The sequence below is a fragment of the Labrus bergylta genome, chromosome 6 (genome assembly GCF_963930695.1).
Source record: "Labrus bergylta chromosome 6, fLabBer1.1, whole genome shotgun sequence".
Classification (NCBI taxonomy): domain Eukaryota; kingdom Metazoa; phylum Chordata; class Actinopteri; order Labriformes; family Labridae; genus Labrus; species Labrus bergylta.
Window position 1 is genome coordinate 4412720 of NC_089200.1, and position 20321 is coordinate 4433040.

A 20321-nucleotide genomic window follows, 5' to 3' on the forward strand; every position below is an offset into this window, starting at 1 on the left:
AGTCATGACTCAGAGTTATTTTCAGAGGATATACTTGATTTATATTACATTTAAGTGTGAAAAATCACATATTAAACCTTTAATATAACTTAAGTGTTGGGTTTACATTTCCAGGAGTGCAGCTATTTAAAATCTCACACCTCACAAAATGTTAGCATTGTGCAAGAACATTTATTTGCGAAAAAAAAAAAAAAAACAGAGAAATGACAAAATACAACTCAATGTCCTATAAATAAATCAAAGCAGAGATGGAAGTTTTACAAGCCTGCAACTTTGTGGAGACTAATTACAAACAGGACATAGACTGAGGCGCAGAACATTTGTTTTCTGTTTGCCTGCTGGAATATCATCCCTGAGTTCGAAGTTTGATCCAAAAGGTGACTGGACTGGTTGAAGATGTTTCTCATCTGAAAGGCTTTTTCAGTTTCTAAACTATCTGGTGGACAGAGATAGAAATGTAAGCCTCTGTGGATCTTTAGCATGCTGATGAGTCATTAGCTGAGATCTTCAACCGGTCCAGTTACCTTTTGGATCAAGCTTTGACGACTGAGAACCTACTCGGACATCATCCCTGAGTGCACTTTTAGCTTTACTTCCTAATTCCCATGGGTTGAGTCATATAATGGTTGTGATTCTTTTGGTTGCACATGTAAAATCTTCCAACTAAGTCTCAGAAACATGTTCACAGATGCTCAATTGTCATATTTGCATCTACAACAATTTTAAAGGAAATACAAAAATAGCAGCCAGGATTAATGTACATCCACTACAATAATTATTACATTGATTATTTAACATCAGCATTTGGATTCAGATTTCAGATTCAGAGTCACTTTGGTCACCTGGACAGTGATGGAGAAGTGAGAGAGAGAGAGGGTGGGCGCCTCAGCAGAGGAAGGTGAGGTCGCTCTTCCTGCAGCCCACCTGGCAGCACACGGTGGTCAGCATGTTATTTATGTCTCGTCTGGTCAGCTGGGAGCCTGAATTAATGCTGCTCAGATCCTCCAGACTGCTGCGATCACCTGGAACTACAAAACCAAAAAAAGGTTTAAAAAATATTCTATGCAAATATTCTTTATGTCTCTTACAGAATCGAATCAGTCTGCTGTGATTGACATCTACACATGGTCCATTAAATAAGGAAACTCTAAATGACTTTACAGATCATCTCAGTGTCATTTGTCTTCTACAGTGTCACTTTACTCTTTGTAATCAGCACGACTTTATCAGCTAACTTAGTTTGTGTGTGTGTGACGGACAGAGAGAGGGAGGGAGGGAGGCGGGGCCGGGGAACAGACTGCTGCAGCTTTTAATCAGGATCTGTGGGATCCCTTCACATAATAAGATCAAGTAAGAGACTATGATGGATCTGCTACAGGACAGCTGATAGACTGAAGCCACTGCGTTCATAATATATAGTATATGAAAGAAGAATAACAGCAGTTTGATTGAGTGCAAAAGTCCCTAAATAAAAGAACAAAAAGTGTAAAGCTGCAGATTTCAGGAGTTTCATTTCCTTTTGTTTGATATCTGTTAACATTTAACTTGGAAATGATCTCACAAAGCTCGGCACTAAGGAAGAGTAAACGGTGAATTTAAATAAGAAACCCCTAAGTCAGTGAAAGTAACATCAGTAAAACATAAATAGAAGAAAATGTAAAAAACAACAGGTTTAGATGACTTTGAGAGAAAACTTTAGTAGAGAAAGTTACAAAATGACATTTCATCAAATGGTGGAGGCACAGTCTAGAAATACTCTTCAAAATATGAACATGTCCTCCACTATTAGTGTTTCTCAACCTCTATACAACTTTATTCTTACTCAGCTGTGATTACAAAAGAAATGACCACTTATGTCTGAAACGTTTCTAAATAAGATGAAATGATGGTTTGAAAACAAATTCATTTAGAAACTGAACGTTTGGAATAAGATGAAACCACTACGGGCAAAACTTCATGTGTTAAAAGATTTGTTAGAGGATTCTTTTTTTGAATTCATTAGTTTGCTTTTATTTCAAAACAAGTTTAGCATTTTTCCTGGTTTCATCACTTTTATTTTCTTGAAGGCTTTTACTGTTTTTTTTGTTTAACAGTTTTTATTGGGTTTTCAATTAGCAACATCAATGTACATTTGTTTGCAACATACACTGCAAATATACATTTGCACATATTTAGCACAATGAAATGGATAGTGTCTAAAGTATACTTTACTCTTTCCCTCCCATCCCAGCCCCCTCATGTCCAGATGTTACACGATAAATATTGCATTAGTATTTATAGTAAACTTAAATGTATCTGATAATATGTGCTAGGAGTTTCAGTAAACTTTTTATTGGGTAATTAACATTAATAACATAGATGTTTTTTTTAGTTTTTTTTAATTTGTTTTATAAATGATTATGACTATGATTTAAAGGTCTGTTTCTTCAGAAGTCTCACTGAGCTCGGGCTAGAGGAAAAGGGAAGAAACTAAACCCTGGACCTTCACTGAGAAGTTTGAAACTAGATAGTTTAATATTTTTGAAAGTGTGTTTAAGTCAATATTCTGGAACCAGCGTGAAAATGAAAAACATTTTTGACTCTGCTAATCTTTTGTCCATGCTCATATTTAGCAGACAAACACTTCTTAATGTGCTTCCATTGTAATTGTTACAGGACAAAAGTCTTGGTACTTGTGTGCAGAATTGTTGAAATGAAAATATAAGCCTTCAGCAGTTTATGGGTAGATTTGATTCAAGGCAGACACACAAAAATTAATTGACATGCTTGTTTGCAGTGAATGAGAAGATAATCTAACAAAATACAGTCCTCTCTGGGACTCCTCTTTTAAAATAGAATGAGATTCTTAAAAAAGTGAAGTGGTCTCACCGTCCATGTCAGTCTCAGTGAGGAATCTCCTCCAGCGCGAGCCTCCGCAGGTATAAACCACGGCCCTCAGGAACTCTCGCCCACACAGCTTCACCGCCTTCACCTCCGCCCTCACCTGCTGCACCTGCAACACCGCACACAACAGCAGAGGCAACATCACCACCAGAGCCCGCATGCTGGATCCCTGCTGGACTGTCTGTCTGCACCTGAGCTGAATGAGTTTCTGTTTGTCTGAGTCTGACACTCCCTCTGCTGATCAGCTCACTGTGGTCGTCTATCTTTTACAACGCTTACATCTTCTTTTCTTATATACCATCCACCTTCCAGTTTCCCTCCTCCTCCCTCTAACTGTCCACCCCCCTCACACACACACACACACACACACACAGAGCCCTCTCTCTATCATGTCATTTTTATGTTTCCGGTCATCTCCACCATTTTTAGCCGTCTAAGAGAAAGTGACAGTCATCATCCTTTACGACCCTCGACAGACAATCACATTATCCTCCTCGTCCTCTCTGTGATTATGTGATTTAAGGCCCTGATTGCACCGACCTACAGCGTGCTGCATGGCTAATTAACCCCCCTCTCTGCAGACAGACAGGTGTTTCATGTGTTTACAACACTTTGATGGCCTTTACAGCAGTTTTTTGGGGGGATGTGTGAGAGGGAAAAAGTCAATGTTGACAGTCCATCATGCGGGGTCATTATGATGCTGATGGAGTGGTGATGGGATACTCAGAGAGACATTTCACTTCGGTCATTAAACGTGGAAGTCCCACTTTAGAGGTCAATGACATTATATCATGTTTAGTTGTAAATCATTTGTGGTTGTCTTTAAGGGAGCCGGAAATGAATGTTTTAGGCGTATATTTTATACAAGAATATTAAAGAATTTAAGAATGAAATTTTAAAAAAGCAGGTGTGATTGGGTTGTAGAAATCTGTAAATGACTCGTATGGAAACCGCTCCCAGAAGACATTTAAAAGGTGATACAAACCACAACAACCAGCTGATATCAGAGTTCACAAATGAAATTGCAGAAAATGCAACAAAATTAAAACATTTAAAAATTGAGAAAACAAGAGATAAGGCATAACTAACAATTTCTAACAGTGGTCACTTCTTATACTTGTGACATAAAAGGATTGATTTAAAGAACTTTCTTTCAATAACTTCCTGATAAGAAATAGAGAATTGACTAAGGGATTGTATCATACAGACTTTTCTTGCTTTAACTTGATTGCCAAGTTAACCAGATATATGGCACATAAACAAACCTCACAAAACAAAATCTTGTATTTTTTATTTAAAGTTATTTTTTGTGCATTTTTGCGTGGAGCAGACTCAGATCAACTCCTCAGAGAAGGTGGCAAAGGGATGCAATAAAAGAAAGGATACAACAAGGAAAATTCATAATATTGAAAGGTAAATGTGAAAGAATTCACAACAATGAAAGACGTCTGATCCAACCTTCACAACAGGGTCCTAAGACGCTGACTAGACTCTTCTCCTCTGTCGCCCCCCGGTGGTGGAATGAACTTCCAAACTCCATGTGATCTGCAGAGTCCCTCTACACCTTTAAGAAAAAGCTAAAGACCCAGCTCTTTCATGAATACCTACTAACTTAATGATGATGGTCTCCATATTATTGATGATGATGATGGTAATGACGATGGTTTTTGTTTGATAACGACGACTTATAAGATGGTTTCTATACTGATTAGAGCTCTCAAGAACTGCCCTCAATGTTGTGCTTTGCCTCTGGTCACTTCCTGTCAGCACCTGTGTGTCCAATCAGACTCAAAGCTGATCGTTTGCTCTTACTCACATTGTTCCCTTTTTTTCTAGATCCTTACTTGTGTTGTTCTTACTCTCTGATGTACGTCACTTTGGATAAAAGCGTCTGCTAAGTGAATTGTAGACAACTAGATAAATCTATCTTTACATGTTTACAATGGGAACAATTAAAAGATTAAAATCAAAAAGGTCAGCCATGAAACCTTGGAGTTGTCTCATTGGTGTTAATGTGGTCGGTTTAATGTTGTTATGGAGACAGTTCCAAACATGTGTTGCACAGCTAAAAAAAGCAGATTTATAATTCTGCAATGTGAGCCTGCAAAGTCAGTCATGACTCAGAGTGTGTACGATGGTTATCTGCATTGTTCACCCTTCCTTATCCTTAAACAATGAGATACTTAGAAGTGAAATATCAGTTTGAAATGACTTACTCATGGATAAAAGAAACAAAACATTTCAGGCTCTAAACAACCTGCCGACTGCTCCCATTGGTTTAGGTCACTCACTGGCTTCAGTGTGCTTCAGCAAAACTGAGAAACCTGCAACATCTGTGGTCAGTATACAACTGACCTACAATGTACAACTGAGCCAGAACATCATGATCTGTTAATACTGCATGAACGGTGACAAAAGGAAATCAAAGATAAGAAACATGCATACAGAAATATTCGTCACCCTCACAGATGTTTCTCTGTTGAAGTCCTGAAAGTAATAAATGATGACGTTTGAAAGCCAATGAAATCAGACGACCTTCAATTTAGTTTTGCCCTTTAAATAAAAAATGTTTTGAATCCTCTGAGGTGAGGTTATCGTGCAGTATCAGCAGACTCCGGTTTATTCACTTAGCCTGACTGTGCTAGCTCGCTGATATGTTTGCTAACATTATGATCCTGCGCTCAGTCCCGTTTTTTATTTCATTAACACTGAAGAGAAAATAACAATGTTTTTTTTTTTTTTTTTTATGTTGTCTGAACCTAAGTGTTTCTGTTTTTTTCTCCATCGCAGCAGAAACAGTTTGGGGTTTGTTTGTTTGTTTGTTTTATCGTTGCACCGTTCATTTCTGTATGTTCATACATGAAGGGTTAGACAGATTTGATTTAACCCTGATGAGCTGTGTGCATGAAGACTACTTAAGATATAACAAGCTCAGTTTTCTTTGTTTTGATTGCTGACGCACAGGTTTGAGGAGGTGATGACCTTTAATGACCCTAAATTCTCTGAAGTGGGTTAGGGTTAGGTTTACAGGTTGAACAAAAGACAGCTGAAAACAAGAGCTGCTGTTTTTCACTTTTCTTAATGTAATTCAACTCTGTTTTTGATTTCTAACCACCTGATTGGTTAGCCTGTTTAATCTGAATTAAATCAGTTACAGTAACAGAACTTCAGTGGCTGCGTCACCCTCCTGTCATGTTGTCGTTGCCAGGATTCAAACTCAACATTTACAGGATTTTCTTCATCAAACACAAACAGACCGGAGTTCAAGTTAACATTTAAAATGTTTGTTTGGAATTACAGATTTAGTTTCTTCTGTGTGAGTCCTTTAAAATGAGTCTATGACGTGGCGGCTGTAGCCTAGTGATTACTGTTTACGCCCAATGTACAGAGGCTATGGTCCTCGTCCCAGCGGCCGTGGGTTAGAATCTGACCTCGGCCTTTTACTGCATGTCATCCCCCCACTCTCTCCTCCCAACGTTTCCTGTCTCTCTTCAGCTGTCCTATCCAATAAAGGCAAAAATGGCCCAATAATAAAATATATATACATATATAATAAAAAGAGAGACCCTGACAAGATGTCGGGGGATTTGCTTTGATGTTTTCACATGAAAAACAAAAAAAACTCATATTTTTGTTGAGAGCTGCATGTGTGAACAATAAAGGACACGTTTTTCCCCCTGACTTTACCCGGAAGGTTTTAACGCTATAGCTTCTCAAGCCGGGTGTAGACTGTACAATTTCAGGATGATTTAGACCCGATTTTTAGTCATACAACTAATTTGAAGTCAGGCCGAGTTTCAGCCTGATCGCACGTTGTTAGTCAGAGCTCCTCTGCTTTTCCCAATTCTACAATTCACTTAGCAGACGCTTTCATCCAAAGCGACGTACATCAGAGAGTAAGAACAACACAAGCAAGGATCTAGAAAAAAGGGAACAATGTGAGTAAGAGCAAACGATCAGCTTTGAGTCTGATTGGACACACAGGTGCTGACAGGAAGTGACCAGAGGCAAAGCACAACATTGAGGGCAGTTCTTGAGAGCTCTAATCAGTATAGAAACCATCTTATAAGTCGTCGTTATCAAACAAAAACCATCGTCATTACCATCATCATCATCAATAATATGGAGACCATCATCATTAAGTTAGTAGGTATTCATGAAAGAGCTGGGTCTTTAGCTTTTTCTTAAAGGTGCAGATCGAATTTCCCATCTCATTATATACTTCCACACTCAATGAATTCAGGACAGCATAAAAAGGGACATATTTTTTATTTCTGCTCCTGGAAACCTTTGGCTGACTCTTTGTGAAGGCAAAAAAAAGATATCAACCCTTAAATTCAGTTTAAAGCCGAACAGGTAAATGTGATGTTTACAGATAACGACTCTCCTAATGGGATTGTTTGTTTCTGTACGAGACATTCAGTCGCCCATTTCCCCGTGGAAAGACTCTTAGAACAAGAGACACAAGACAGATTTAAGAAACAGACACACACCTAATCGGCTCAGGAATACATCAATGTGGAGTGTGTGTGTGTGTGTGTGTGTTTGTGTGTGTGTGTGTGTGTGTGTGTGTGTGTGTGTGTGTGTGTGTGTGTGTGTGTGTGTGTGTGTGTGTGTGTCCTCCACAGTGTCCACCTGAAAGAGGAGACACAGAGACAGCTGTGTTTGCCATGTGAACTTACTGTCAGGTGTATGTGTGTGTGTGTGTGTGTGTGTGTGTGTGTGTGTGTGTGTGTGTGTGTGTGTGTGTGTGTGTGCGTGTGTCATTGACTGACTGAGGGAATAATGGATTCAAATTGCAGACATAAAAAACATAAAATCCTTTAAAGACAGTAAAAGTGCATTAACACAGACTGCAGCGTCCTGTCAACAGAACACTTAGATTACAGCGTGTTCAATAAAAACTCATCAATAGACAGAAAACTATCAAACATGTCATTACTGATTCAGACTTTTTATGTAGAATTTCAAAGTGATGTGTTTCCTGTTTTATACATAATATTTCTCCATCTCTGTCTCCTATAAAATGATTTGTGTCTGTGTCTTTTTTTCAAAGTTTTTTTTCACAAATATAAATGTCTGATACTTGTTGGTTGCATCTATGATTTACTTTAACAGGGCACAGTTTTTGAAAAGCTGAATTGCTGCCATGCATGCTTTGGTTTCTTATCAGAGGGAGGTATGTATGCGGCTGTTATTTTAGGATTTTGGACATTTTGGAAAAAAAAATACATAATTCTTTGTCCTAAAGCACAAACAGTGTTTTGAGTCGATGCTTAGGAGTTTTGGTTGTCAGCTAGACTCTAAACAGAGTTTAAGTAATGTGTGAAAGTCACATATTTTCTGACACTGTACTTAAAGTCTTTCTATGTGATTTTTCACACTTAAATATAATATAAATCAAGTATATCCTCTGAAAATAACTCTGTGAGTCATGACTGTCTACAATGGGTGTAACACCCGAGTCCCACTGTCTGTGATGTTTTCAGAGTTTTCAGAGTCCTATCTTCACTTTGTTTACATCGCCCGGACGGCCGGCTGACTCCTCCCCTCGTGTATAAAAGTTGTTTAATTGAGGGACTAGAGAAAAGAAGAATAACATACTGTACTCACTGCTTAACTGTGTTTCTAGATCACGCTCATTTCAGGTAAATTTACATGCAGTGTGAAGATACCAGCATAATAAAGATCGCTAGCATTAGCATGCTAACACAACAATGCAGCGTGAGTTGTTTTGGTTTCATGCTGGTGCTCAAGGGCGACATCTGCTGGATCAAAAAAATCACATATAAAGCCTTTAAACCTCCCAGTCACTCCCGTCACTTTTAACATAATTTTATCCTATTTGAGATTTGAATTATCTCCATTTATTTATCAAATTATCTTTTTAATTTTTAACTACTTTTATAAACTATTTGAGGTTTTGCCTTCTCACTGCCAATAGTTTATTTTTTATTTGTTTGATTAAAATTGTGTTTTAAGTCTTTGTAGATGAGGGTTTACCTCTAAGTAATGTTAATAAAAGTTAAATGAAAAAATATCTGTCACATCCTGTTTACAGTTTGGGTGGGAGGTAACCATTTGCTGATGTTGGAATACTGATAGCAACATTGAAAACAGACTTCATGCTTCTTTTGTTTCAATATCATTGGACATGTGTGCTTCTTTCCCGTGGGAAAAAAGGAAGAATATTTCCACTGACACAAAGCAAATATGGTTACGTAATTTTACATCCCTAGTACGTAAATATATATCATGACTCTTTGAGGAAGTGAAGCGTTGCCGACATTGAATGACTCATTAAATGTGTTCGCAGGTCATTTAATTTCCATCTTTATGTCCTTCATCGCCTCTTTCTTTCCCTTTAAAAGTAAATGCTTCCTGTTGTCAGAACCTTAAAGTCAAAATCTAAATTGCACAGAACATGATGGTAGAATTAATTTATTTTACTTTGAACTTAATTAATTCAGTATTCATAGTGTTAATATCACATCTTTAAAATATTGTTGTTAAGTGTGTTATTTTAAACTAAGTACAAAGTCTGTTTGATTATAAGTGCAGAAACTGCTAAATCACCAGAGAGGAGACATTATAATGAGATAAATATGTGTAAGAAAAAAAGAGTATTAGTACGGTGGCCCTGAAGTGCAAAACACAACAACAAATAAGAAAACACAGCTAAAGTTAATGTCATTGTGTTTTCTTATTTGTCGTTGTATTTTGTAATTTGTCGTTGTGTTTTCTTATTTGTGGTTGTGTTTTTTGATCTGTCATTGTGTTTTGCACTTCAGGGCCACCGTATATAAGGGAAATATTCGGCCTTTTGTTTTCTTATGAGTGTCAAAGCCAGTGTTCCTGTTCCTTCCAAATAAGAAAAGTTAAAATAAGTAAAACGAATTAAGTAAAAATATTGAGTAGCGTTTTTTTATTCAGCATACAGTGCTCAGGCTGAGGAAATGTTGCTGTCAGAGATTTTTGTGAAGAGTTACACATATTTATTTATATTTAGCAAAGGATAAAAAAATAAAAATAAATATTTATAATTTTATCAAATAATCAAATAATTTTATATTTATCAAAAAGATAAAAAAAATTGCAAAAGTTTTTGCTTGTCACCCGTACTGCCACTAAAGACCGCAGTAATCCTCCCAACCGGCAGGTGGCGGTGTCGCATTCCAACATCAGCCTCCAGGTTTGAGGCTAAGGAAGACAGAAGCATGGAGCTGAGACCTTCAGTGTTTTGTAGTTTGACAACTTCATAGAAATGCTTCCTTTTGCTAATTTTCTCTGTTAATAAGCTCGAAACATTCAGATATAAGTCCCGTCTCATGGTGAGTTTTGCTTTTGCACACGTACTGACGTCATTGTGTGCTAACTAACAGAGCTAACCAAAGCTAACAGCTGACCTGTCAGTCAGAAGGGTTTATGTGTCATGTATTTGTGCTGTCACAGGTGTGTGGACACTTTATATTTATATTTAAAACAACAGAGGAAACATAAATCTGTTAATGTTTCTGTGGAGCGGATACCAAGAATTAATTAGGCTATTAATTGTGTAACTTGTGACGACCTTGAATTTACCTGTTTATTACCTGCATGACGCGTCCATCCATTTTTATTATTTATTATTTTTATTTATTTATTTATTTATTTATTTATTGAGTTTTTAAATTTTGAAAGGAAACAAAAAATAAGAACAATACTGAAAATAAACTAAACAAAGAAGACATCAGAAATATCACAGAAAATTATTTAAAGGTATATTAAAAGTATTTGTATACATAAATATAGACGAGTATTCGTATTTCACTGTAAATGAAGCAGAAAATAAATGAGTAGCACTGACAGGTTTGCAGTTGAAGTTGCACGGTGTCTTGCAGGGCGACTGCTTCAGAGTCTCTGAATCCAAAGACTTCCACAGTCTCAGTTTGTTCCTAAGTATTAATATCATCAATATGTAAAGTACTCAATATACATATTCAGTGTTAAAGGTGTATAAAGTGGGACATATTTAATGAAACAATTTAGCTTAATGTGCCCGAATATTCTCAGTTCTGCAAACCATTCATCAACTGATGTGTTTTTCTTCTTTTTTTATTTTACTTTTTATTCATAGAGTGTATTATAATTAAGAAATCAGATAATTTCTGCAAGCCAGATGAGGTCGGTTTTAATTGGATGCATGACTCTCACACATATTCATTAAAAGCTTGAAAACTTTGTAATATGACTCTTGTTTCAGCTCATTGTATTATTATTATTATTATTATTATTATTATTATTATTATTAATAAAACTATTTTGTCTTGTTCAGCAGGTCTGAATCTACCATGGAGCCCACGCTGCATCAGATCTGGCCCAAAGTCGTCCAGCGCCTCCACAGAACTTCATTCCTTCACAGGAGGGGCCACTCGGGCTGCGCTGCTGAACACGTCACCGACCCGGCCTCCACCAGCTCCAGACACATCCATAAGCCCGGACTCCTGGTGTCTCGCCTCTACCAGCCTGCAAACCTGCGTGATGTGGGGGCGGACACGCGTCTACAGGGAGAGATGACGTGTAAGAGCCAGAGGCTCATGCAGCAGGCTGGGCTTATCCATCCATCCAACCCCGGGTGTTATTACTACCTTCCTGCCACTGTGCGCTCCATGGAGAAGCTGGTAACTGCTTTGTTTAATAATTTTATAATAAAGTACAATATATGACAAAAACATGAATATAGCAGATATCAATATACATGGGCAAAGGTGATAAAATCTGTTTTCCACAAGAATAATATGTCCTTTATTTTTCTAAATAAGTTAACTTGTGATATTCAGGAGATAAAAAATAATATGTTTCTAATGTACAAAGAGAAATAGTCTGTGGATATAATGTGCAAACCAAAACTAAGAACGTATTGTCTCATAAAGGATTGCTACAGTGTAGAAGCCTATGCTAAATTTAATTTAACCGAAAGACAAAGATCCCTCTGCGCTCAGCTACGTTCAGGAACATTGCCTTTAGCTGTAGAGACCGGCAGGTTTAATGCCATGCCAGAGGAAGACCCAGTTTGTTTGTTGTGTGAGTTAGGAGAAACTGAAAACGACTTTTTGTTTTACTGCCCGATGTACGCTGACATCAGGGATGTTCTTTTTAAAAGAATGTCTTCAATTTATGTTGATTTCTTTTGGCTAGATGATGAAAAACATGAGTTGTGTTTTAAAAAAGGAATCTTTGTTATAGCAGATTTTGTTTTTAAAGCCTGCGGAAAAAATACAGAACACGTTGTTTTAGACTGAACTGTGACAGGAGCTGGTAACTTTGTAATGTTATGATTTGTAAATGTAAACCACTGCAACTGAATTCTTTGGTGTCTTATAAGCCCATGAGGGTTGGGCACTTTGTATGCATGACACCAAAATAAATTAATCAAAACAAATCATATACTGTTCATCCTAACTAAATTTAGTATTTTTTGTTTTGCAGGATGTTTTATCCTTTTTACTTTCTTAGTCAATTAAGATTTATTTTTGGAACAACTTTCTGGAAAATCACTACCCCATAGAAGTAGATCACGAGAGTAATGAACCTGATAAAAAAAAGTTTTAATGTAACTTTCCTTATTTTGATTATTAAAAAATGTCCCAACTGCTGTCTTAAACCAACAGGTAAGAATCATTGACCAGGAGATGCAGGGCATAGGTGGACAGAAGCTGGACATGCCCAGTCTGTGCTCAGCTGATCTCTGGAAAACCAGTGAGCGCTGGGATCTGATGGGAAAGGAGCTGCTCCGTCTGAAAGATCGCCATGGAGCCGACTACTGCCTGGCCCCGACACACGAGGAGGCAGTGACCACTCTGGTGGCCCACCAGACGACTCTCTCCTACCGACAGCTCCCTCTACTTCTCTACCAGGTAGCCTTTACTCTAATGCAACTACTTGACTCGTTATAAGATGCAGTTATTATATTTTGATTTCTTGTTTTAAAAAAAAAACAAAAAACAGATCACTCGGAAGTTCAGGGACGAACCGAAGCCGAAGTTCGGTCTGCTCCGAGGGCGCGAGTTTTACATGAAGGACATGTACTCGTTCGACTCGAGTGAGGAAGCAGCTTTTGAGACTTATGAATCTGTGTGCGCGGCGTATGCCAGGCTCTTCACACGGCTGGGTCTGCGGTGTGTTCAGGTGCAGGCGGACACGGGTAACATCGGGGGTAAGCTCTCCCACGAGTTCCAGCTGCCGGCGGACATCGGAGAGGACAGGCTGCTGGTCTGTGGGAGCTGCTCCTTCTCTGCTAATGTGGAGACCCTGGCTTCAGACAGAACGGAGTGCCCGCAGTGCAAAACTGGCACACTGGTGGAGTCAAAGGGGATCGAGGTCGGCCATACCTTTTACCTAGGTAAAAAGTACTCTGATGTTTTCAACGCCACCTTTAGCAATGCACAGAACAAGCCTTGTGTCGCAGAGATGGGATGCTATGGTCTTGGGGTGACCCGTATTCTAGCGGCCGCCATTGAGGTGATGTCAACAGAAGACGCGATCCGTTGGCCAGGCCTCATCGCCCCGTACCAGGTGTGTGTTTTACCCCCCAAAAAAGGCAGTAAGGTCAACGAGGCTTCGATCTTAGCGGAGGAACTAGTCCACACTTTGGGAGAGACTCTGCCTCGTTTGAGAGGTGAAGTAGTCCTCGACGACCGCACACAGATGACCATCGGGAAGAGGCTGAAGGATGCCAGCAGACTAGGCTACCCGTATGTTGTTGTGGTGGGACAGGCAGCTGTGGAGGAAACCCCCAGGTATGAGGTGATCTGTCAGCAGACAGGTGAGACGATGTTTCTCAGTAAAGATGGACTGTTAGATCTCCTGGGACGAGTGGAAACTGTGTGATTAAAAACTGTGGATGGGGTATTAAATGTTTTTGCATTCTTTGTAAAAGGAAAAATGTAAAATATTCAATAAGTGAGGGGGAGGGGCAGGAAGAATAAGGCCTTTTATGTGAAGTTTTTTTTACTTTTAAGTTTTGTCTTACGCCCCCCAAAGATAGAAGCCATGATGTATTGATTAGATCACTTTTCTTTACCATGTTTTTATAAACCATAAAGTCAAATTTTCCCTTTTTTTTATGTTCCTGTGATAATAAAGAAACATGATCTCACACCAGTGAACAGAAACGTCTGACTATGTTCATATTCTTTTGTTTGTTTTTATGTCCTTTTGTTTATTTGCGATTATTACACACTAGTTCCATCTTTGTAAAACTTAATGTTTGTTCACATAACATTAAATCCTGTAGATACAGCCATGATACACTTTACATTTATACAATGACAGCAGTAATCAGGTTCTCTATACAAATAAAAGTAATAATACCACAAAATAAATTATTATTACCTTCATGTCAAGTAAAAAAATAAACACAGTTCAGCCTTTTACAGGAAAAGTGTATTTATTCAAATGAAAGCAATTCCATTATACTAAAATACAATCAGGTTCATTAATTTAGGAATATGCATCTTATGTTCTTAATAATTTATATAACTGTAAAAGATGAAGAAGTGCTTATAGAATATATAATATGAAAATAATAAATAAATAATAATTAATTAAATAAATAAATAATAATAATTGATAATAATTAATTATTATAATAATTATTATTAATACAATAATTAATCAAAATAATATAAAAACAATGTATTACAAGTAAATGTCCAATAAAAAATGTCAATTTTATGGAAAATGTATATTAATTCAGATGTACGTCCTATCATTTAGTTTTATTTTACCTTTATAATAAAGGAAATAAATGATCTCCCGTCTTAACTCATTCATTAATTTAGTGTTCTCTCCAACACTGCTAGATAATAAAGGTGGTGTAATAAACATTACATCTATTGCAAGGTTATTGTAGCTAAGCAAAAAATATAATAGATCTTAATACATGGGTGATTTTAGATGTCAATTATTTGATTATAAATGTTGTATCCTCTGTCTGTTCGTTACAGCCGGGGGCGGAACTATTGTATCAGCGCTGTGTTTCAGCACGGATCTTTTACGACGTAGAACCGCTCATGCACATGTGTAAACGTAAACAAGGAGCTGGGCATTTTCTAGGAAGTGTAACTCTATAACATCTTCAGTGTTGTGTTACCGTCCAGTCATAGGTTAATAATATTTTGTATTTATTAAAAAAGGAGCTTGTGTGTAAATATTAAAGAATAAAAATGGCGTCATCAGAGGTTCAACACGACAGCGACGACGGCATGGAGGAGCTGATGGACAAATTCAAGAGTCAGAGGTATAAAAATGCTTTCAGCGAGAAGAACTGGGAAGACGTGAGACCCTTTTTGTTTATCTACCTGAGACAATAATCACGTGTGTCTCTGTGAAAGTGAGCTAACAGGTTGACCTGACTGAAACTTCAGGGGCTTTTTCTGACCTGTGTTTGTTTGTTCATCCAGGAGTTTAATAAAGTTCCCATGTTCATGAAAACTGCCCCTGAAGAGATTGACCCTCAACAATACCCTGAACTAGCCTGTCTTCAGGCCATCATCCACGATGAAGACAGACCCCCAGCTGGTAGGTGGACAACAGCTTTTAGTATCAGAAATTATATTAATATTATTATTATTATTATTGTTATTATAATTATAATTATTATTAATATTATTGTTATAATTATAATAATAATAATTATTATTATTATTATTATTAACATAACTATTAATATTATTATTGTTGTTATAATTATAATAATAATTATTATTATTGTTGTTGTTATAATAATAATAATAATAATAATTATTATTATTATTATTAATATAACTATTATTATTATTGTTATAATTATAATAATAATAATAATTATTATTATTATTATTAATATAACTATTAATATTATTGTTATAATTATAATAATAATTATTATTAATATTATTATTTTAATTATTATTATTGTTATTGTTATAATTATAATAATAATAATAATTATTATTATTATTATTAATATAACTATTAATATTATTATTATTATTGTTATTATTTGACCCCTTTGATCAACAATGTAACATTATCGTATGAGGTAACAGCTCTATATGTGCACAGAGGTGTCAAAAGTATTGACATTCATTACTCAGGTAGAAGTATAGATACTAGGGTTTAAAAAGACTTCTGTAGAAGTTGAAGTATCAACTCAAGCTTTTTACTCAAAGTGTAAACGTTCTGGTTTCAAAACTACTTAAAGTATAAAAGTAAAAGGAATGTAAGGGGGAAAAATGCCATTAAGGACAAAAGCTTAAAAGCTAAAGGCCCCGAAAGGCCACAGGGGTCTATAGTGCTCTACAGCACCTCCCCAAAGAAACATTTTTCTAAAGGCCATAATGACTTTAATGTTATATTAAAATGTTAATGTTGAAACATTTGGAATGATATATGTTTATACTTCTCATCCAACCACAATCAAATTCACTCTATCCGGATGGCGCGATTTATCTGGATAGGTTTTTTTTTTGTTTTGTTTTGTTTTTTTTGAACGATGACAATCCGGAATGAAATAGGAGTAACGAGGTGATTTTTAAAATGTAAGGAGTAGAAGTAAAAAGTCGGCTGAAAAATAATTACTCCAGTAAAGTATAGATACACAAAATTTCTACTTAAGGTAACCAAGTATTTGTACTTCGTTACTTGACACCTCTGTATGTGATAACAAATTGTGATTGATTAAATCTATTTATCCCTCATTCCTCTGCAGAGCAAGCAGAGAGCATGAAAGATGAGGGAAACGAGTTTTTCAAGGAGAAGAACTACGCAAAGGCGATCGTGTCCTACACGGCGGGTTTGAAGAAGAAAAGCGGCGATCAGGAGCTCGACGCAGTTCTCCTCACCAACCGGGCAGCAGCACACTTCTACCTGGGTGAGGAGGTCACAGACATTACACTACTGCTTTTCACATCATAACATTAAATATGTTTGAATTAAATGGCTTGGAAATAATAAAATCACAGAGTTTATTATTATTTATATCTCTCCATTTAAAAGCCTCCACATGTGTTGTTCACGTTTCTCCCGTCGTCTTTCAGGTAACATGCGATCTGCATTCAATGATGCTACAGCTGCGAAGAAGATCAAACCAGATCATCTTAAAGCTTTGATCAGAGGTATGAAAACAAACAGCCTGTATTTCTATGGAAGCTTTCTCATACAGGCAATTTCAATTGATTTGGAGCATTAAGAAAAACGTGTTTGGCAAATAACAAAACAAAGACTCATGAGTATGAGAAAACATTTGGGTCATTTAAAATGTACACTTAAATCCAAAAACTTTAAATGTAAATAAGTAAAAAATCAGTATTTATATTGCACATTTAAAACATGCCCCAGACACATGAATATAACAGACAGTTAACAAACAATAATGAAGACTTTACAGTAAACGTAATCAGAAAACAATGAGTGTTTGTAGCATCTTGAAGCCTGCAACAGAACTCGTCCTATAAATGACAAAGATAGTTTTCATGTGTTCAATACCAAATTATCAGAAAAGCAAATGTCATGTCTCTGCAGGTGTTCAGTGTTGTATCAAGCTGCGAAACTTTGCAGAGGCGCTCCAGTGGTGTGATGAGGGGCTTAAGGCCCATCCCACAGACAAGAAGCTTCTGGAGCTGAGAGCAGAAGCAGATAAGCACAAGGTGCAATCACTCATTGGTTCAGCTGATTTTAGGGGCTGATGTTTTTTTTTTTTATTCTGAAAGCATAAAGCTTGTTTTGTTTTCTGTGCTTTAGAGAGCAGCAGAAAGAGATGCCAGGAAGGCCAAGGCCAAAGAAAAGAAGTTGCACGGTGTGAAAGAAACTCTTCTGGCTGCTATAACGGTAAGAATTATAAAAAGTGAGGAACAGATTAAGTTGGACTTTCCCTCTAAAGCCCGGCTCACTCTGCAGGATCATCGGGCTGATTTGAGCTCCGATTCTTCCCGACAATCGCAGCGTCGCTCCCGACTCGAGGCTGCTCGGACCCGATTCTCTGCTCAGATTATCTCGTAGAGTGAGCGGTCCAAAGATCCAATCTTAACGTCCCCGATCTGCCCGGCGATCGTCGGATTTATTTCAAACATGTTTGATATTTAGAATTTAAAATCCGAAGAAGTTGTGTGTGACTACAATATAATCACCAGAGACAAGGGAGGACTGTCGTCATGGCGACCAGCGGCAGGACGCAACCCGGCAATTTTTCTTTTTTTTACTTTTCAGTACAGATCATCAGTGCAGCACTTTTCTGAAACTTGTCTCCATATATCTACGATTGTATCAACTTTTCTATATCCTACAACAACTTCCACTTCCTTCTCTTTCACCAACCGTCGTCCGTTGTTTTTTTAAAATGAAACTTTACTAACAATTGTCAACGCTCCGTCCCGATTTCACTCGTACAGTGTGAGCACGTCGATCTCAAGATCTGGTCGGACGTCGTAAACGATTCAGTCGTACAGTGTGAGCTGACATGCCACCCCGACTTTTGAACAATCGGGGAAGAATGGCACAGTGTGAGCCAGACTTAAGACTTCTCTTAATATGGCTGCAGCCTGACAGACTGGTGTCCTCACTCTTTAACTCCGTCATAACTTCAGCACTCTGTCAAATCTGACTCTTAACTTAATATTTCATAATTTCTGTCGTCTTCAGCGTGAATCCATATTATTCTTGGAGCACTTATCAGATATATTTTCCGTGCTTCATGCAGGGTCGTGGCATTAAGCTCCTGCAGCCGGTGAAGCCTCGTCAGCGTGCTTCAGACAGTGAGGACGAGGACGAAGGCTCCTCTGCAGCGATAGCACAGCTCAGTGTGGACGGCCTCAGCTCTCAGGAGGTGATGGGGGCTCAGGTGTTCCTGGATGAGAAGGGCTTCCTGCACTGGCCCGTTCTCTTCCTCTATCCAGAACACCAGCAGAGTGACTTCATCTCTGCCTTCTGTGAGAACAGCTGGTAAACTGCTCGTCTTCTTTTACCTCAATTCATCTTGTTTGTTTGCATTTCTGTGCCTATTGTCACCAACATGTAGTCAGATCTTTTACAGCCAATCAGCCTATTTCAGAAGTTCTCATCTCTCTCTTTCATCTGACAAAATCTTCATGTATGCGTTACTTGTTTTAACAATCACCTTTTTTCTCTCTTGCTCCAGTTTTATGGATCACATCGCGGTCATGTTTGGAGAGGAACTTCCACCTTGGGATGCGGACAGAAAATACCACCCGCAAAACCTTCAGGTTTGTGTGTTCTGCCTTAATTTGATTGGTCCCTCATCGTAAATACTGCAAGACATGACATGAATTAAAGTGTTAAGACATTTACACAGCATCATCCTAGAGATGTCAACAGAAGGTGTAATTTTTCACTCTTCAGTTCTGAACCATGAAATTTGTGGAATCATCTTTTCCTTACAAACGATAGCAGGGGAACATGCTGAATTCATAAAAGAATATCAGTAAGAGTCAAATGTTTTATTTCACTACCAAACACAGGACAGTTTTCCTGATGATTAAAATAATAAGTACTTGATTTTCAATCCTAATCATCTATATTTGACTCTTTCCAGCTGTACTTTGAAGATGGAAAGACGGAGACTCTCTACCAAGTCAACCCACAGACGTCGCTTTTGAAAGTGCTGCAGCATAAAAGGTACAGTTAAAGTCAGGGCTGCTAACGTTTATCATTGTTGTTAGCATTGTTTACCTGCTGAGAATTTTGAATGTATTGTGCTCTTTTGTCGCTGTGTCTGAGTGTTTTCCTACCTTTAGATTAGTCTGTTTGGAATTTCATTTGAACCAATAAGGAAATGGGTCACCTGGGAAGTTCCCTCGTTGGCGGCTTGCTGTCTAAGTTTCCTTTAACGTACTTCTTTGACACTCATGGACATCCTTCTTTCACATCTTGATTGTTGTTTTTGTTTTTGGTCAACAGGTTTTTTGTCAAAGGAGGAACTCCGAGCTTCATCGTTGTGGTGAACGGCTCACCTTTTACCAAACAGTTTTTAACAGGAAAGAAAACACAAGAACTGTAAAGACACAGGTCTCCAAAATCCTGAACTTTGGAAACACCAGAAGACTCACTTTGTTCTTGAAAAAGAGACACCGGCAAGGCAAGCATGTATGTCTGTCTTTGCAGAGAGCAGTGCATGCTGTTCTACATTAAATATAAGTGTAAATGGTTACAACATGGACCATCGTGGATTTGTTGTTTTTTATTGACAGAAAAATAAATTTAAAACAGATTTAAAACAGAAGGATTTTTTTATTGAAGTGCTTAATCAGAGAAACTGAAATGACCAGAAATCAATTAAAGAGATAAAATCTACAAACTGAATGTTTACAAATTGATTGTAATTTCTGTCAGTGCTTTTAAAAAGAACACAAATATATAACATGAAAAACGACGAAGAAACACCCAGAGCGCTCTTACTTCAC

At 37.4% G+C, this 20321-nt stretch overlaps 3 protein-coding genes across 6 annotated transcripts; 2 read left to right on the forward strand and 1 right to left on the reverse strand.

Annotated features, from left to right (window-relative positions):
- Window positions 1-151: 151 nt before the first annotated feature.
- insl5a (insulin-like 5a) lies at window positions 152-3156 on the reverse strand. The gene is made up of 2 exons (XM_020652747.3): window positions 2869-3156; window positions 152-1028 (listed from the first exon to the last, which is right to left on the reverse strand). Exons 1-2 carry the CDS (start codon window positions 3041-3043, stop codon window positions 886-888), a joined length of 318 nt encoding a protein of 105 aa, XP_020508403.1. The 5' UTR covers window positions 3044-3156; the 3' UTR covers window positions 152-885.
- A 6902-nt stretch (window positions 3157-10058) lies between these two features.
- On the forward strand, window positions 10059-14020 carry pars2 (prolyl-tRNA synthetase 2, mitochondrial). Of its 2 annotated transcripts, none has more exons than XM_029280956.2 (4): window positions 10059-10214; window positions 11198-11543; window positions 12534-12779; window positions 12871-14020. In XM_029280956.2, exons 2-4 carry the CDS (start codon window positions 11214-11216, stop codon window positions 13750-13752), a joined length of 1458 nt encoding a protein of 485 aa, XP_029136789.2. In that variant the 5' UTR covers window positions 10059-10214; window positions 11198-11213; the 3' UTR covers window positions 13753-14020. The 2 variants fall into 2 exon arrangements, with proteins under 2 accessions (XP_029136789.2, XP_065811662.1); XM_065955590.1 differs by having other exon boundaries at window positions 11201-11543.
- Window positions 14021-14911: 891 nt separating this feature from the next.
- ttc4 (tetratricopeptide repeat domain 4) lies at window positions 14912-20140 on the forward strand. 3 transcript variants are annotated; one of them, XM_065955591.1, is made up of 10 exons: window positions 14913-15200; window positions 15327-15444; window positions 16616-16777; window positions 16944-17021; window positions 17428-17552; window positions 17647-17733; window positions 18602-18843; window positions 19040-19124; window positions 19454-19536; window positions 19819-20140. In XM_065955591.1, the coding sequence occupies exons 1-10, from the start codon at window positions 15090-15092 to the stop codon at window positions 19916-19918; spliced, it is 1191 nt and encodes a 396-aa protein (XP_065811663.1). In that variant the 5' UTR covers window positions 14913-15089; the 3' UTR covers window positions 19919-20140. The 3 variants fall into 3 exon arrangements, with proteins under 3 accessions (XP_065811664.1, XP_065811663.1, XP_065811665.1); XM_065955593.1 differs by having other exon boundaries at window positions 14913-15163; XM_065955592.1 differs by lacking the exon at window positions 17647-17733 and having other exon boundaries at window positions 14912-15200.
- The last annotated feature ends 181 nt before the right edge of the window (window positions 20141-20321 follow it).

What these genes read in the sequence shown, in the direction of transcription:
- ttc4 (XM_065955591.1), top strand. Translation starts at nt 15,090, where the DNA reads ATGGCGTCATCAGAGGTTCAACACGACAGCGACGACGGCATGGAGGAG. An exon ending in AGCAGCACACTTCTACCTGG is followed by an intron (nt 16,778 to 16,943) that starts GTGAGGAGGTCA and finishes GTCGTCTTTCAG; the next exon opens with GTAACATGCGATCTGCATTC. An exon ending in GCCTTCTGTGAGAACAGCTG is followed by an intron (nt 18,844 to 19,039) that starts GTAAACTGCTCG and finishes CTCTTGCTCCAG; the next exon opens with TTTTATGGATCACATCGCGG.
- insl5a (XM_020652747.3), bottom strand. Translation starts at nt 3,043, where the DNA reads ATGCGGGCTCTGGTGGTGATGTTGCCTCTGCTGTTGTGTGCGGTGTTG. An exon ending in CACTGAGACTGACATGGACG is followed by an intron (nt 1,029 to 2,868) that starts GTGAGACCACTT and finishes TTGGTTTTGTAG; the next exon opens with TTCCAGGTGATCGCAGCAGT.
- pars2 (XM_029280956.2), top strand. Translation starts at nt 11,214, where the DNA reads ATGGAGCCCACGCTGCATCAGATCTGGCCCAAAGTCGTCCAGCGCCTC. An exon ending in TGCGCTCCATGGAGAAGCTG is followed by an intron (nt 11,544 to 12,533) that starts GTAACTGCTTTG and finishes TTAAACCAACAG; the next exon opens with GTAAGAATCATTGACCAGGA. An exon ending in TCCCTCTACTTCTCTACCAG is followed by an intron (nt 12,780 to 12,870) that starts GTAGCCTTTACT and finishes AACAAAAAACAG; the next exon opens with ATCACTCGGAAGTTCAGGGA.